The sequence below is a fragment of the Syngnathoides biaculeatus genome, chromosome 23 (assembly GCF_019802595.1).
Source record: "Syngnathoides biaculeatus isolate LvHL_M chromosome 23, ASM1980259v1, whole genome shotgun sequence".
In the NCBI taxonomy this organism is placed as follows: Eukaryota; Metazoa; Chordata; class Actinopteri; order Syngnathiformes; family Syngnathidae; genus Syngnathoides; species Syngnathoides biaculeatus.
The window spans coordinates 697,501-715,666 of NC_084662.1; the positions used below are offsets into that span (position 1 = coordinate 697,501).

The 18,166-nt window shown below is 43.5% G+C and overlaps 2 protein-coding genes across 2 annotated transcripts in view; both read left to right on the forward strand.

Annotated features, from left to right (window-relative positions):
- gja10b (gap junction protein alpha 10 b) overlaps positions 1-1,432 on the forward strand; it is a 1,446-nt gene extending 14 nt beyond the window's left edge. Inside the window, exon 1 of the mRNA XM_061812146.1 lies at positions 1-1,432. This exon is cut by the window's left edge and continues 14 nt beyond it. Within this exon, the coding sequence (XP_061668130.1) occupies positions 1-1,432 (1,432 nt within the window).
- Positions 1-17,270, forward strand: part of casp8ap2 (caspase 8 associated protein 2) — a 102,935-nt gene extending 85,665 nt beyond the window's left edge. The window contains exon 8 of the mRNA XM_061812807.1: positions 16,883-17,270. Within this exon, the coding sequence (XP_061668791.1) occupies positions 16,883-16,962 (80 nt within the window). The 3' untranslated portion in view covers positions 16,963-17,270. The remainder of the gene's footprint in view (positions 1-16,882) is intronic.
- Positions 17,271-18,166: the final 896 nt, after the last annotated feature.

An 18,166-nucleotide genomic window follows, 5' to 3' on the forward strand; every position in this document is an offset into this window, starting at 1 on the left:
TTTATTGGGCAACATTTTAGAGGAGGTCCATATTCATTCCACCATTATGGGGAAGATCTGGCTCACGATCCTTTTTGTGTTTCGAATGCTTGTACTGGGTGTTGCAGCAGAGGACGTCTGGGATGATGAGCAGAGTGAGTTTGTTTGCAACACAGTGCAACCTGGGTGCAAAAATGTTTGCTATGACCAGGCTTTCCCCATCTCCTTGATCCGTTATTGGGTCCTTCAGATCATATTTGTGTCCTCTCCATCTTTGGTCTACATGGGTCATGCATTGTACTGTTTAAGAACCATTGAGAAGGAGAGGCACAGAAAAAAAGCATGTCTGAAAGCTGAACTGGACGTGACAGACCCAATTCTCGAACATAAGCAAATAGAATGGGAGCTCAGAAAACTAGATGAACAGAAGAAACTAAGGAAAGTTCCCCTTCAAGGCTCCCTGTTACGGACATATGTTTTCCATATCTTGACAAGATCTGTATTGGAAGTGGGTTTTATTATTGGTCAATGTGGTCTGTTTGGCATCAGCCTGCCTCCTCGGTACAAATGTGAGAGGTTGCCTTGCCCCAACAGCGTGGATTGTTTTGTATCACGACCAACTGAGAAGAACATTTTCATGGTGTTCATGCTGGTTATATCTGGAGTTTCTTTATTCCTCAACCTTCTTGAGATCTTTCATCTGGGGATGAAAAAAATCAAACAAAGTTTGTATGGTTATAAATATGGAGATGGTGACAGCATCTGCTGGTCAAAGAAAAGCTCCATGATGCAACGAGTTTGCAAATTATCAAATTCCTCCCCACAAAGACTGATGCGGCTTCCACAAATAGTGTACTCAGTTGTGTCGAGCTCTCACAAAGAAACTCAGCCATTAAGTCTGACATCCATAGCCCCTCTTTTTCCGGAGCCTCATAGTGACAACCAATTACCGGCACAGGGTCACCAGCCAAACCAAGTGGACATCCAGAGTATGCAGCATCTGAGCGCGACGGGGAGGCAACACACTTTGGACATTTGGATGCAATCATCTTGCAGTGATTTAGATGAACCTCATCACTTGCGGAAGCAGCAATATACTGGAACTCAAACCACATTAATGGGCAGCCACATGGTAAGCCCTGCAGCCCAGAGCAATTTAGAGAAAATACAAAGTGCTATGGGCGTGTATAAAGGACACAGTGACACGAGTGATTCTCCTGGGAGTGACTACTTCTCGACAGCCCGTAAAAGCAGTTTCATGTCCCGAGGAATGTCTGATGGAAGGCAAGGCAGTCTGTCAGGCAGCCTATATTCTATGAATGGAATAAGCACCGAGGCGCTGTATCTTAACAAGAAAGAGAGTCCCGTAGTGACTCCACCAACTTGTGGGAGAAGAATGTCAATGGTGAGAATATATAAAATGCTTATTAAAAAAAAAAAAAACATTTTATAGATTAATATATATCAACAACTAATCAGTCAGGTGTTCTCAAACTTTTTGGGTCCAGGTAGCCTTAGATAAAATAATTTTCCAAGCACCCCTTCATAAACTGAACGTCAAATAAACTACCACATGTCCTCCTAATTGCCATAGGAATTATTTCACTTTAAATTTGAAACTTTGTCGACGACCTGCTCAAAAAAAGGAACTTTGCTGAGTAAAATTTAATTGCTATCTTATATACGCTGCTTCCACCAATAACATGGCTGCAAACAAAGGAGTTAATTTGTAACACCACAGTGTTTCTAATTTTTTCAATGTATTTATTAATCTTCCTCTGCAGCTGCTATTTTCAAACAAAAATGTACAGCACCCCCCACCCCAAAAATGAACAGATAAAAGTAGCAGTGTCATTTTGTTTTTGCAGTGTTTGCCTGATGAAATGGATTTACAGTTTAACTTGCTGGATATTAAAGGGCCATTGTCATGAAATAGATGATGATGTTATTAATGAAAAAATGGCAGCCGACATGGTCCATGCGTTTTTTTTCACCACGAAACATGATTTTGACAGCTTTTTGTAACTCCCACCATGAAAACCCTCTCGATTTGTTTTCGAGAAGAAGCAGGAAGTGACGTACATGGCAGGACCGCCCTCAAGTGGACTCGTTTATTTCTATTAGTTTTACATCCGGGAAGGTAGCTCGTTGTTCCTTCGTGTTAGCCAAAATGCCAGCTTGTTGCATTGCTGGACATTGCTTGAACACTCGAGAGGATGGATTTACCCTTCATATGTTTGCAAGACACTCAGTTCGTCGTGAAAAATGGATTGCACGGGTGCAAACGACGAGAGCTTCGTGGGTTCCAAATAACAGGGAGGTGTGTATAAAGCTACAAAAAAAAAATAATAGTTTGGGGCGGACCACGTAATCAGTCTCTCATAACGTAACAAAAGATCCACGTACGTATGACAGGCATGCTAAATGTGTCAATGTATGTGTCCTGCACCGCCTTGCCGGCAAAGGCTGTTGCATCGCCTCGCTTAGCCTCGCCAGCGAAGGCTGCTGCGTTGCGACACCTCGCTGGCAAAGGCAGCAGCTATTAACAACGTTGCTGACAATACCGCACTCAGCTGCGTGTGACGACAACGCCGTAAAGCGCCCTGGCTCATCTGAATATGGCTCGAAACAATATGGATATTTCCCCGATAACTTCACTCGGTTGTGTGATGTTCTCTTCTTCGAAAAGAGCTTCCGTGTCAGAAGGGGCATGTTTGTCCCCCATAGTAGGGTCCACTGCGTGTTTTCAATGGCGAATGTTCAGAGTGACGTCACGGACAGGGGATCCAGCCAATATGGCGGCCACTTGGATGTCGTCGAATGACACTTCCGCAACTTTGCGCATGGATGATGCGCTCTCTGTTTATATTTATTTTTTTGTATAGACATTAAAGTGAATAATGTTATATATATTTCTCATTACAATATCTATTTTAGATTTTTTACAAGGATGACACTTGACCTTTAACAATGACATGGTCCCCATCCTTATGTTGCAATAACAGCTTTGTGGAAAGGCAATAGTCCTCTAATCCATCCATCTTCTACCACTTTTCCAAGTCAGGTCGCAGAGGCAGTAGCTTTAGCAGGGATACCCAGACTTCCCTTTCCCCAGCCAATTCATCCAGCTCTTCTGGAGTGATCTTGAAGCGTTCCCAGGCCATCTAAGAGATGTAGTCTCTCCAGTGTGTCCTGAGTCATGCCCGGGGTCACTTTCCAGTGGGGTGTGCCTGGAACACCTCACCAGGGAAGTGTCCAGGAGGCAACTGGATCAGATGCCTCAGCCACCTCAACTGGCTCCTTTCAATGTGGAGGAGCAGCGGCTCGACACTGAGCCCCTCCCGGATGACTGAGCTTCTCACCATATCTCTAAGGGAAAGCCCGGACACCCTGTGGAAAAAAAACTGCCAAGGGTGTAGAGCTGGTCCACTTTTCCACGGCCAGGACGAAACCACATTGCTTCTCCTGAATCTGAGATTCGACTTTCCGACGGACCCTCCTCTCCAGCACTCCTGAATAGACCTTATCAGGGAGGCTGAGGAGTGTGACCCTACTGTAGTTGGAACACACCCTCCGGTACCCATTCTTAAAAAGGGGGACCACAACCCCAGTTTGCCAATCCAGAGGCACTGTCCCTGATGTCCACACGATTGCATGTCAACCAGGATACAACATCCAGCCTCGAGGAACTTCGGGCGAATCTCATCCACCCCCGGGATCTGGGTACTGAGGAGCTTTTTTTTTCAGAATCAGATTTAATAGCCAAGTATGTAACAACACACAAGGAATTTGTATGTATGACATTTACCTTGAGTCCTGAGAAGAAGAACACACAAGAACAAAGAACAATAGACATTCAATTAATAGGAAACTATAATAGAGTCGCAGTTGTGCAAAGATGCAGTCTTCTACACTTTGATCAGGGAGAGTACTTATGTTGAGATTATACAGAGTGCCTTTACGTTCGCTATTATAGGGTTAGGGTTAGACATTGGTGCAAAGAGTGCAGTTTAAAGTGACAAATCGTGCGGTGTGTGTGTGTGTGTGTGTGTGTGTGTGTGTGTGTGTGTGTGTGTGTGTGTTTGTGTGTGATGGAAGGAGTTGGAAGAGCTGGTGGCTGGGATGTGGAGAATCCGAAACGATCCTGCCCGCCGTGGTTCTACTTCAGGTGGGGTTTTCAGGGGTGGGTTGTGTGCTGCTAACAATTTGTTCAGCGGTTTTGATTGTCTGTTGCAGTCCGATTGCCCTTTTTTTGTAGCATCCCCAAACCAGACTGTGATGGAGGTACACAGTACTGATTAGATGGCCGCTGTGTAGAACTGTCTCACCAGCTCTTGTGACAGCGGGTACTTCCTCGAAACTCAGAAGAACTACATCCTTTGCTGGGCTTTTTTTAGGATGGAGCTGATGGTTGCCTCCCACTTCAGCTCCCTTGAGACTGTAATTCCCAAGAACTTGGAATGTCTTGACAGTTGACACAAAACAGTTGGACAGCGTGAAGGGCAGCTTTGTTGATGGATGGCTCTTGAAGTCCACAATTATTTTTAGTCTTGAAAGTGTTCCATGCCAGGTTGCGTTGGCCACACCAAAGCAACAGTCTCAAAGCTTCCTGTCGATACAGAGACTTGTCGCCGTCTTTGGTGAGGCCAAGGACTTTGTTGAACTTGTGTAATGGGTCTTTGATGCAAAGCTTCATAGAGAGCGCTGACAAGTAACTCTGGGAAAAGAAGCGAATTGCCAAGAGTTGTCAAAAAAAAAAAGTCTGGAGAAAGACGCTCTAATGTTTAGCAAGTCATTTCTTGTGTATTTGAGTCCAGAGACAATTGAAAAACACAAACGTAAACAGTACCAGGGAGCACGTACCAAAGGCAGCCATACTGGTAGGAGCCATCTTTGTTTGTTTTATTTTCTACCTTTTTAACCACCTCGTTGACCTCAACCCCAGAGATAGAACAGAGCCCAGACTCTGCTTCCTCATGGGAAGGCAATTCGATGGAATTGAGGTTTTTGAAGTATTCTCCCCACCAACCTAACCCCAACCCTCCCCACAACAGGGGAATCTGCAGCCGTTCCCAGCAAACCCTCATAGTAAGTTTGGGCCTGCGACGTCAGACCGGGATCCTCCCCCACCAACGAAGCCAACTCACCATCAGGTGGTGATCAGTTGACAGCTCCATGCCTCTCTTCACCCAACTCTCCAAGACATGGCCACAAGCCCGATGACACAGCCACAAAGTCGATCATCGAACTGCGACCTTGGGTGTCCCGGTGCCAAATGCACATGGTGACACCTGATCCCTGAACATAGTGTTCCTTAAAGACAATCTGTGACGAGCACAAAAGTCCAGAACACCACTCTGGTTCTGACCGGGGTGGGGGGTGGGTGCATTCTTCCCAGTCACGCAGTTCCTGGTCTCACTGTCATTGCCCACGTGGGCATTGAAGTTACCCAGCAGAATGATGGCACCCCAAGAGGGCGCACTCTCCAGCACTCTCTCTAAGGACTCCCAAAAGGGTGGGTTCTCTGAACTGCTGCTTGGTGCATTGCCACAAGCAACAGTCAGGACCCATCCCTCACCAAAAGGTGGAGGGAGGTTACCCTTTCCTCCACTGGGGTGAAGCCCAATGTACAAGCGCTGAACCGGGGGGCAATAAGTATACCCAGACCTGCTCGATGCTTCTCACAGTGTTCAACTCGAGAGCAGTGTTCAACCCTTCCCAAGAGGACTTGTATCAGAACCCAAGTGGTACATCGAGGTGAGTCCGAGTCTATGTAGTCGGAACTTCTCGACCCCATGCACCAGCTCAGGCTCGTTCCCTGCCAGAGAGGTGACATTCTACACAACTTCTCAACCCTGTGCACTAGCTCAGGCTCATTCCCTCCTAGAAACATTTTATATCCCTCGATTTAGTTTCTGTTGCCGGTGATTGGATCGCCAATGTTCCCGCCTTCAGCCACTGCCCAGCTCACATTGCACTCAACCGCGATTGCCACTCTCACAGGTGGCAAGCCCATGGGAAGGGACCCATGTTACCCTTTCAGATAATAGATAAGATAATTGATTGCAAATTATTTTGACTATCACCAAAGGCCGGACTCACGAACCATCGTTCTAAATTACACCATTCACATAATTTGTCTAGTACAGAAACACGAGCTTTTTATGATACTCGTGGCAATGCTGGTGCCACAATTCAGATCTGGTTAGCACGTCTGCCTCACAGTTTTGAAGACCACCATGGTTCAAATCCCAGCCCTGCATGTGTGGAATCCCACTTCAACACTTTATACCACACTGCTTGCTGGTGGATTAGGCAGTGGACATGTAGCGGGGCGGTAAAATCCCGTTGTTCCATGTCCCGGTGCACGGGTCTGATTAAACCCCAAGACGCCCACCGTAATAGGAGCTCCATCAGTCATGACGCTAACAAGTTTTGACCAGTCCAGATTCCACTCTTCCGTGGTTCGGCATACTTTGCCGAAACTATCTTCCCACGCCCTAGTCCCTTGGAGGGCTGGCAGATACCAACACATTTCAAAGTTTGTGCTAACTCCACGGATAAAAATGAACAGCGTGCTCTCATTCAGTGCTAATGAAAAAAGTCCAATTCTTTCGTATTCTGCTGCAGCTGGGCATATACAGTCCCCCAATTTCTTTGGTTGGGATCCCTCCAGAAGAGCTGGATGAAGTGGCTGGGTAAAGGGAAGTCTAGGCGTCCCTAAAGCTACTGCCCTCGTGACCTGACCCGGATAACCAGTAGAAGATGGATGGATATAGAATAGAATAGAATTTATTAGTCACTGATGGTGTAGTGGTACATATGCCTGACTTGGGCGCAGGCCGTAAGGCACCGATTCCCACTCAGTAATGGCGTCATTTGGCTCTGCGACAGACTGGGGTGCAGTTCAGGCTGAAGTCCGCCTTTCGCATGAAGCTCGCTGGGATAGGCTCCAGCTGTCTCGTGATCCTTGAGAGGATAAGCACCTTGGATAAAGGTGAATGGATAATATAATATGGCTGAAATTTGGCTGGAAAACATTTCAGTGTGCCTGGAAATTTGGGGCCTTACTTGGGTCGGGGGTTATCCTTGAGCAGGAATGTCCAAATTCTGGCCTGGGGGCCAATTGCAGGCCATGTTTGAATTTTCACTGACTCGCAGCCTCTGTTAAAAGATCATTAAATGGGACCCGCTTGCATCGTTGACTGCTGAATAAAATACTTGTGTAAAAAAATATTTTACATTTTAGCAAAAGATGGCAGTAGCGCTGTGGGCACATCCTTGTTTCACTTCACATCTGACCTTTTGTCATCATTTCAAACATGGTGACTATCTTAAAAAAAGAAAAGTTGACAGCATGTGCCGCTGATTCCAGAGCAAGTGGAAATTGGAGTATTTTTTGGGCCAAAATATGAAACAACTTTGTCTGCCTAATTTATCATGAGACTGTGGCTGTTTTCAAGAAACTCAATGTCAAACGGCACTACCAGACAAAAGATGCTAACTACGACAAGCTTACTGGAGATGAACATGGCGAAAAATCAAAATAACTGTAAGCTGTTTTAATGGCTCAGCAGCGCTTTTTCACAAGAGCCCGTGAGTCAGATGAAAAGGGTGAGCTACGAGCTGGCAACGCTGATTGGGAACCACTGCATATCTTTCAATGAGGGTGACTTTATCTAACACGATGTGCTGAAAATTTGTCCTGTGTGAATTACTAACCTGCTTCAAACAATCCACCATCATACCGGTTCCCCCCCAAAAAATCAGGAGTCTCAGGTCTTAATCACCTTTATTGGTCAAGTGTGTAAAAGTAATTTTTCTCCGGCAGTCGGTGCTGCCCTGGTACAACAAAAAAGAACAAGAGACATTTCAATTTATAAGAACTATTCCTTAGAAGAGTTGTGCATGATGTAAAATTTTCATTTATTTAGAACAGATCAGAGATAAGTGTGTCAACGTCCCACATTGTGTAAAGCTTGTACATATTCCCTTTCCCCGATCGCGGTTCCCTTTACAGACAGTGCAATGACAATTGTGCAAACGGAGCAGTTTAAAGTTATGAATCGTGCGATAGTCTACTAAATATATTACTAATACAAATATTGATTGCCCCAGCAGCATGTGAGTGTTGCAACAATAGCACAAGATAGAAAATAGTACATTTGCTGATCAAGAATTTAATGACTTAATTGCCACAGGTAAAAAAACTGTTTGAATGCCTGCTAGGTTTGACTTGCATTGATCTGAAGCGCTTTCCCGATGGAAGGAGCTAGAAGAGATGGAGGCCAGGATGTGGAGGATCCGAAAGGATCCTACCTGGTCTGTACCTAGTTTGTGTTGCATGTAAGTTCTCAATAGTGGGTAGAGCGGTGCTGATAATCCGTTCAGCTGTTTTGATTGTGCGTTGCTGTCGGAGTTTGTCCTTTTTTGTGGCGGCCCCAAACCAGACTGGGATGGAGATACAAAGTACTGATTGGATGACCGCTGTGTAGAAATCTATCAACAGCTCATGTGACGAGTCGTGTTTTTTCAGAAGCCGCAAGAAGTACTTCCTTTTATGGGCTTTTTTGAGGAATGGAGTTGATGTTCGTCTCCCACTTCAGGTCCTTTGAGACTGTAATTCCCAAGAACGTGAAGGTCTGGACAGTTGACACAAGGCAGTTGTGCAGTCAGGTGCAGCTGTGGTGAAGGATGCCTCTTGAAGTCCACAATCATCTCTACAGTCTGTTCAACACCAGATTGTGTTGACCACACCAAAGCTCCAGTCTCACCACTTCCTGTCAATATGCAGACTCGTCGCCGTCTTTGATTAGGCCGATGACCGCAGTGTCATCTGCGAACTTCAGGAGTTTGACAGTTGGATGCTATGGGGTGCACTCGTTAGTGTAGATCAATATGCGCCCCACTGCGATATGCAATATCTTTACCCTAACGAAGTTGCCCAAGTCTGGCTGAAAACCACGGCTTGTTATTGAACGTTCGAAAGGATTTTATTGGAACACACACCTCTTCACAGAAACTGTCTCGTGTCAAACGACACGACCTTCAAATTCAAAGACTGCATCTTTGCACAACTGTGACTCATAAGAAATAGTACCCTTTTAATTGAATGTTCATTGTTCTTTCTTGTTTGTTTGTTCTGAGTACTTAAAATGAATGTCGTACCAGGGCAGCACCGACTGCCGGAGACAAATTCTTTGTGAGTTGTTCCATACTTGGCCATTACATCTAATTGTGATTGTGATTCTGATGGCAGTACCTGGAACTGGGAATCATGGCTGGGTGTACCATCTCCTTGCTGTTATTCACCCAGTTCATGGAGGTCATCATCCGGGCCTCTCACTGGGTGGTTGTTAGGCAGGAAATAAGACTCTGGGTGAGGCTGCCTCCAGTCTGAACCTACATGGATGACCTCACCACGCTTACCACAACCAAGGCCTGCACTGGACAGTTGTTAAAAAAGTTCCAGGAATACATCAAGCTGGCTCGCATGAAGATCAAGCTGAATATATGTTTTAAGCATCTCCATCATCAAGAGAAAACTGTCAATCCACTGTTTTCACATTGGTGAGTAACCACTTTCAATGGTCTCTGAGAAGCCTGTGAAGAGCTTAAGCCGGAAGGCTCTGTTCAGGAGCGAGTAGACCAGCTCAAAAAGGAGGTGAGTAGTGGCCTGGAATGCATCGACAGAACCCTGCTTGAAGCGCTGGTGCTTGCAGTACGGAATATTTCCTTGACTCTTTTGGCCACTCGCCCTTTATGAGATCCTACTCTCAAAGGTAGAAAAGCTGGAGAGACTGGTCGTCTCATTTGTGAAGAAGTGGCTCAGCCTTCCCAGGTTCCTCAGCAGCATTGGGCTCTATGGCAAATGGATGTTACAACTGCCCTTTTCAGGAAAGCAGAGGAGTACAATTGTGCCAAAGACTGACTGACAGACTGGAAATGATGCTATTAGATTTCAGTGATCCTATTCCAGCCCAGATTGCCCCCATCCTGGCAGACTGGGAGGAAGTGGACTCCACTGGCTGCAGCTGAACAGGCAAAGGCAGCAGTTAGCAACAAGGACATTGTTGGCTGAGTGCTGGAGGGGAGGGGTGGTCTTGGGCTTGGGACTGCTGAGAGGTGCATGCTGGTCGTCCAGGAGGTACGTCAAGAAGAGGATGAAAAAAGGTGCACCCAAGCTGTGTCGGTGGCCAAGCAAGGTAAGAGGTTGGCCTGGGAACGAGTGCAGGCAAGGAAGATCACCAGAAAAGAGCTGTTGTAGATGGAGGCATTCAGGGCAAATTTTACCATCAGAGCTGCATATGACATCTTGCTGTCCCCCACAAACCTAAACCACTGGTATGCCAAAGACCCAAAGTGCCTGTAATGTCTAAGTCCTGCAATACTGGATCAGATCCTGGTTTGATGTAAAACCAGCTTTACTCAAGGCTGTTACACCTGGCGGCACAACAAGTGCTTAAGTGTCTCGCTGGTCTTGTGGAGAACCAGCAGATGAGGGAGAACGCCTTTCCACCCTTGTCATCCAACTGGCAACCAAGGGTGTTTGTTCGGGAGGCGGAGAGTCAAACCGGCCACACCAACAAGCCACCAGACAGCAGAAACCTGGGCAGTGCACCACACGGAAGGTGCTGTCAGACCTGGACAAGAAGTTCTGCTTTCCAGTACAAATTGCAGCTACCACCCTACGACCAGGTTGTGTGGTTTGGCCTGCCTCTCTCAATCTCGTCTACATTGTCAAGCTCACAATGACTTGGGAGGGGGCAGTTGAGGATTATCGTTCACACCATTGCTTGTTGATGCCGAAGGAAAAACCTATTAACTGTTACAATGGTGAAGAAGTGTGTGTTTCAGTTTTGTGTAATTTGAATTGTTCTGGTCACAGTTTAAATTATTCTCACAAAGATCCAAGCCTCAGAAGACAAATGAGTTTTGTCACTCTTAAAACTAAGACCATCTTTCGGCGACTGAGAACACCAGAGGAGGAACACTATGATAGTCAAGACCTCTAAATCTAAGTGTAGGAAAGTAGAACAAAAGTGGAGAAAAAGTAAACTCCCAATTGACTAAAGCTTCGTCAGTCATTGTAATTTTAACCAAGAGTTGGTCAGGATAAGGTAGCAACACCATTCTGAAATCATCTCTAAGAACCTCAACAATACTGTCAGTCTGTTAGCTGTGGTGGACAGGCTCACCCAGTTTATTTTTGTGAAAAACACAATCCATTATATTAAATAGCACAAAATAGTAAAATCCTAAAATGATACATCTGAAGCAACCCAGGGAAAACTATTCTGTCTGAATTTGACACAGTTGACCAAAAAATTGCGAAGAAAACGGTTTAGCAGGTGAAAACATCAATGATGTCGCAACTTAATACAATCTGACTTTTTCAAACTACTGTGAAGTCAGCGCTCGCTTATTTGCAACAAATAATCAATTACTCACTTCAATCTGGCGAGTTTCCTAAAGCTCTTGAAGCCGCCGCTGTTTAGCTTCATCTAAAAAACTGAACAGTGGATGCCTCCATGTTAGCAAGCTAGACCCATCTCAAATCTCCCTTTTGTAACCAAGATTGTTTAGTTATGTTCACCATCTCACCAATTTCTTGAGTTTAAATGGACAAATTTCAATCAGGTTTCCAAACGTAGTACAGAACCTGTCTAATCATGGTGCTAAATGATATAAGGTTGAATACTAACTCGGGAAAGGTATCAATTTTGGTCTTGTTGGATCTCAGCACAGCTTTTGATATGGTCGATCATAATATACTGTTGAACAGGTTGGAAACGTGGGTAGGACTAAATGGAATGGTCCTTAAATGGCTGAGGTCCTACCTGGAGGAAAGGAGCTACTTTGTAACCATTGGAAGTGCTCAAGCTCAACAAATGACAATAACATATAGGGTCCCTCAAGGGTCTGTTCTTGGAACCCTCCTGTTCAGGTTGTACAGTAATCCCCCTCTCCTTCACGGATCATCTATCGCGGATTCAATGCATCACATTTTTTTCACCCCCCCAGAATAACCCAGTCCGGCTTACATTCGGCACGATATTTACGTGAGGCAGATTGATACATTGCAGATCGATGCAAGGTATATCCCCAACGCAACATGTGGAACAATGAAGCAAAAAAAACCAAACATTTGATTGGTTGCCAGCGCGACATCAACGAATGAGTGCACGAGTGACAACGTCCCTTGTCCCATCCATTTCCTTGCTGTTCACGTCTCCCCACGCAACTCATTTCCTTGTTGTGCAGGTCTCGTCTCCCTAATGACAACAGCTAAATTGAGGTGTTGTCACTGTAAAGCACATTAACTGGATGACGCAAAATTTGCTTCAGCTAAACAACAAAACCTAAGTAATTGTTTTTGATAATGAAGAAAAGAAGTTTGCTGTTAGTTAATACTTGGACTCACTATCTTTTAAAATCATCAAGTCCGAAACCATCGTGTTCTGTTGACCAGAACACAGAGGTCAGAGCATATAATTCAAATTCTTTTTATAGTCTTTTTATACTGGCTTCCAGTCAGCTTTGGAATAGATTTTAAAGTTTTGCAACTGGTCTATATCACTAAATAGTTTATGTCCTGAATACATGAAAGATATGCTTATGGAGGACAGTAAGCTCTTGTTTTTCGTGGTTGATTGGGACCAGAAGCACCTGCGAAAAGTGAAAAGCCGCTAAGTAGCACTGATGTACGTTTATGTGGGTACCAGAATGTTTAAAATATGGTAATAGTATTAAGTAAAAGAGGTGTTTAATTATGTCTTTAATTATCAAACCTAAAAAATATAATATATACGGTATTATAAATCCATTCATTTTCTAAGCTGCTTATCCCCATGAGGGTTGTGGGAGTACTAGAACCTATCCCAACTGTCAACGGGCAGCAGGCAGGGTACATCCTGAACTGGTTGCCAGCCAATCGCAGGGCACATCGAGACAAACAGCCGCATTCACAATCACACCTAGGGGCAATTTAGAGTGTCCAATTAATGTTGCATGTTTTGGGGATTGGGAGGAAACCCATGCAGGCATGGGGAGGACATCCAATCCCCACACAGGCGGGTCCGGGATTAAACCCGGGACTTCAGAACTTGTGAGGCCAATGTTTTCCAGTTGATCCACTGTACCCACCAGTATTGTAGATTTATAATATGAATTTTAAAACACTTACTGTATTATATTACTCGTATAGTTACCATTCATCACTCGGAGACTTCTGTTGGAGCTGCCGTGTGGGTACCAGAATGTTAAATCAATAGTACAGCATTTATACATTGCATATTTGATTAAAAAAAAAAAAAATTACAATGGTACAAGTGTCTCGTTAAACAATAAAACAACATTTTTATTGCAGTACAGAAAGGCACAAAGCAAACGCATGATATCTTCTCGTGTAGAACCCACTGATCTAAAAAAAAAAAAAAAAAAAAAAAACTGGGTGGCTCATTGGCCACCAAAGCTGAAGTTACCGAAAACAGATATCCACCATTTTTATACTCCCAAAATAACCATGCATGACCTGTGCAGTGATTAATTGTGTTAATCACCAGTTTTGTGGCTGTGAGAAAACATTTCACAGGTAAGTTAGAAAGATTTACTTTGACACTGTTAAAGTTTGTTTGTAAAGGTTTTTTATCTTCTGATGATCTTAATTCACTTGAACAAAGTTTTGTTTATGGTTGCTGTTCACTCTCTGCTTCACTTTTATAGGCCGTTTTTTTTTTTTTTTTTTTGTAAAAAAGCGATCATCACTGGATAAGCAAGAAAAAACATTTCCTGTGAAATTTTTGATGAATTTCACAATTCAGAACTCTGCAAATTGAATTTGGTTTTCAAATGCGAGGAAACAAGTATAAATTTTCTGTCTGAAATAGGACATCGCAGGGGCAACAAATGAACAATGTGTTTAGCGTTTATTTTCCCTTTGTGTGTCCTTATTTTCAAAAATATAACTGACTTAAAATTCAAGATTTTTATGACAAAAAAATGCTTAGCTTTTTGCTATGTTATGATGATAGTCCTTCACAGCGCATTTTAGGAAAAGTTAATGTCACGGAAATCAGAAACCTAGGTAATATGCAAGGTTTCTTGGTAGTCACGCTGTTATGTCTTTCCTTTGCACTTAGCCTTTTTTGGCTTACCAAGTCAAATTAAAAACCCTTCATGTTACCAGAACTGAAAAAATGTCAAGCTCACACAACCAGCTACATGCTAAACTTGAGAAAAACTTCACCATAATCCAACCTAAAAGCCATGTCCTTCATGCGTTTTGGGAGTACCAAGATGGCGGCCAAGTGGCTTCAACCAGTCAACACACCGCTAGATATGTATGCGCTATCCAGGTTTTTTTTTTTTTTTTTTTTTTAGATCAGTGATAGTACTGAATGTCGAGACGCATTGTCACTATTCGGCGTGCTGGCCTTCCGTTCACTTCCGTTTCACCTCGGGGTGCTGGCGTTCCGTTCACTTCCGTTTCACCGGTGTAGCACCCTTTCTCGACATGATCAATTTTTGCTTGGAGGAGAATGTGGGAAGTTTCGCTCCCACCATCTCCATCTTTTTCTGGCCACATCCCCACAAATGCTCTTTTTTTTTTATTTACACATTGTCACGCACACACTCTTAACAGTGTTGAAAATGGTGGACAGGATGGATGAGGGAGGAGAGAGAGAGAGTTGCTGGGTGGAGCTTTGATTATGCAGCCAATCTGCTCCGAAAGGCTGATCTGGCATTTTATTTTATACATACATAGTTGTTTTTTTATTTTTGGATGGGGGGGGGGTGCTTCTTAAACTGTTACAGTTGTACTGTAAGCCAACCTGTTTATTTTGTGGCGGGGGAATGAAAAATAATGCACTGAATCCGCAATAGATGAAGCGCGAAGTAGAGAGGGACCCACTCGGGCTCTAAGATTGACAGACAATTACCTTTTTTGCTGCACACAAATAGAATAAATTCTCAACAAAGGTGACATCAGCCCAAGTGTGAATGTTTTTAAATTCAGGTTGCAAACTTTTTTCTCATGCTTTTTAGAGTATTTCCACTTTTTAATGATATTTCTTCCTCTGTCCGTTGTTTTAAATTTTACTTTTATTTTCCTGTTAAATTTTCATTTTGTTTTTTCTTTCTTTGTATTAAAATATTTTTAACCATCAAAATCAGAATCAGCTATATTGGCCGAGTGTTAAAAACACACAAGGAATTTTTCTCTGGCAGTCAGTGCTGCCATGGACATTCATTCAAAACAAGGAACAAGATAGTAACATGAACAAAGAACAAGAGACATTTATGTTTATTGGACCTATTCCTTATAAGAGTCCTGGAAGATGTAAAATCCTTTGCATTTAGAACTGGTAAGAGCTATGTGTGTTAAAGTCCCACATTGTGTTAAGCTTGTACAGAGTGCCTTTACACGTTTGCAGTTCCCGTTATAGACCAGTGCGATGTCAATTGTGCAAAGGGAGCAGTTTAAAGTGAACAAAATATAAAAAGTAATATATATAGTACTAATGCTGAGTAAGTGTCCTAACATGGCACAAGGCAGAAAAATAGTAGGTTCGCTGAGAATTTAATGACTTAATTGCCAGAGTGAAAAACTGTTCGAATGCCTGCAATGTTTGACTTTGATTGATCTATAGCACTTTCCAGTCAGAAGGAGTTGGAAGAGCTGGTGACCAGGATGTGGAAAATCCGAAAGGATCCTGCCTGCTTTGGACCTATTTCGAGTTGCATGCAAATCCTCAATCGTAGTAGCGTGGTGCCAACAATAACGTTCAGCGGTTGTGATTGTCCGTTGCAGTCTGAGTTTGTCCTTTTTTCTGATAGCCCCAAACCAGACTGTGATGATGGTGATGATTTCAGGATGCAGTTGATGTTTGTCCCCCACTTCAGGTCCTCTGAGACTGTAATTACCAAGAATTTCCAGCACAAGGCACTCAAAGGACTTGATGACCACAGATGTCAAGGCAACAGACCTGTAGTAATTAAGACCTGAGACTGCTGCTTTTTTTGAGCACCGGTATAATGGTGGAGCGTTTGAAGCAGGTTGGTACTTCACACAGTTGTAGAGACCTGTTGAAGATATTTGTGAAGACTGGAGCAAGTTGGTCTTCACAGACTTTGAGGCAGGATGGCGACGCAAGGCCTGGGCCCGGCGCTTTGTTAATCTTTTGTTGTTTGAAGATCTGTCTGGCGCTTTCATGGATTTTAAACGATGGAGTGGAAGGTGGTGCAGCTTTCAGTGTGGCTTGGTGGGTGTATATCATGTAATTGTGCATCATGTCATGTAAAGCACATTGCGTTACCTTGTGTATGAAATGTGCAAGATAAAATAAATTGGCTTTGCTTTGCTACAAACAGTCTATATCAAAGGTGTCAAACTCATTCTAGCTCAGGGGCCACATCAAGCAGTCAATCATGACATATATACGAAGTTATATAAGTTATAACTTAAAAACAAAAACCTCTTTGTTTTAATACAGTTCAAAATAGTATAAGACCAAAATCATTAGTAATTATAAAACATTTAAAGTTTTTTTCATACTTAAAATGGCCAGTTACCTGGAACACCATGAACTGGTTACTAGCAAATCATAGGGCACATGGAGACAGACAACCGTCGCACTCACAATCACACCTAGGGGCAATTTAGAGTCTCCAATGAATGCATGTTTTTGGGATGTGGGAGGAGACTGGAGTGCCCAGAGAAAAATCCAAGCAGGCACGGGGAGAACATGCAATCTCTACACAGGTAGGGCTGGGATTTGAACCCTGGTCTTCCGACCTGTGATGAGAGGAGTGATATAAGAGGATTAAAAAAGTTTAAAGATTGTTTGAAATTTGTCTCTGATTTTGTAATTGCCTTACATTTCTTTCTTTTTTGTTTCAGAGCATGCTTCTGGAGCTATCTTCCATTATGAAAAAGTAAACTTGGAAATCGGTTGTGGAAATGGACTGGGAGCTGACTGAGAAACAAATTATATAGTTTTGATGGCCTTCTTTGCAATTGTCAATGAGGAACCAAAGTGAAAGGTTACAATTGCTAAGCTAAAAAGTATGAGTTCAATTCACTTTTTTCATACCCGAAGGTCGATTTCTTTTCCAGCATTAGTGATCATAGAACCACAGCAACCACAACTGTAGACATACAAAAACGTAAAAGTACTCAAGGCTCCTAACCAAACCTCAATTCTACCTTGTGTGCGCAATGTTACTTCATTGGTATACGGATAGATTGGTATATATTTCGATATTTGCGGCTGGAATAAAGCAAGTTCTCAACCATTTGTTTTTATTTTGGGGCTGTGAAGGAGATGAAATTCACTGTGCATAGGGTGGGGGCTCTTCTTTTAAGAATGAGCTAATTATCTGCTATAAGTGATCTACAAGGATGCTGGAGTAAGCTGTGACTCACCAGTCAGCCTACTGGACCACTTAATTTGGTTCATGGAATTTTTGTTCTTCAAAGATACATTTCCAAACCATGACACCTGACCCCTTGGGGGCACAAGCCAGTGCAATCTGTAGGCTGGTCCAAAGCCCGGATAAATGCAGTGGGCTGTGTTAGGAAGGGTATCAGACATAAAACTGTGCCAAACAAATATGAGCGTTCATGTAAAGAATACCATAACGGATCGGTCGTGGTCCGGGTTAACAATGCCTGCACCGTAAACTGGCAGAGCATCGGTGGAAATTCAGCTAGACAAAGAAGAGGAGGAAAGCAGATTCGTCGCCAGAAGAAGAAGAGGAATGCACAGAGCCTACAACTGAGTGTAGGGACTTTGAATTTTGGTACTATGACAGGAAAAACTCAGGAGTTGGTTGACATAATAATTAGGAGAAAAGCTGATATATTGTGCACCCAAGAGAGTAGGAGGAAAGTGAGTAAGGCTAGAAGTATAGGAGCAGGGTTGAAATGATTTTACCATGGAGTAGATGGGAAGAAAAATGGAATAGGGGTTATTTGAAAGGAAGAGCTGGCTAAGAATGTCTTGGAGGTCAAAAGACTATCAGATCGAATAATGAGGGTGAAATTTGAAATTGAGGGTGTTATGTATAATGTGATTAGCGGCTGTGCCCCACAGGTAGGATGGGACCGAGAGTTGAAAGAGAGATTCTGGAAGGAGCTAGATTAAGTAGTTCTGAGCATCCCAGACAGAGAGAGAGTTGTGAT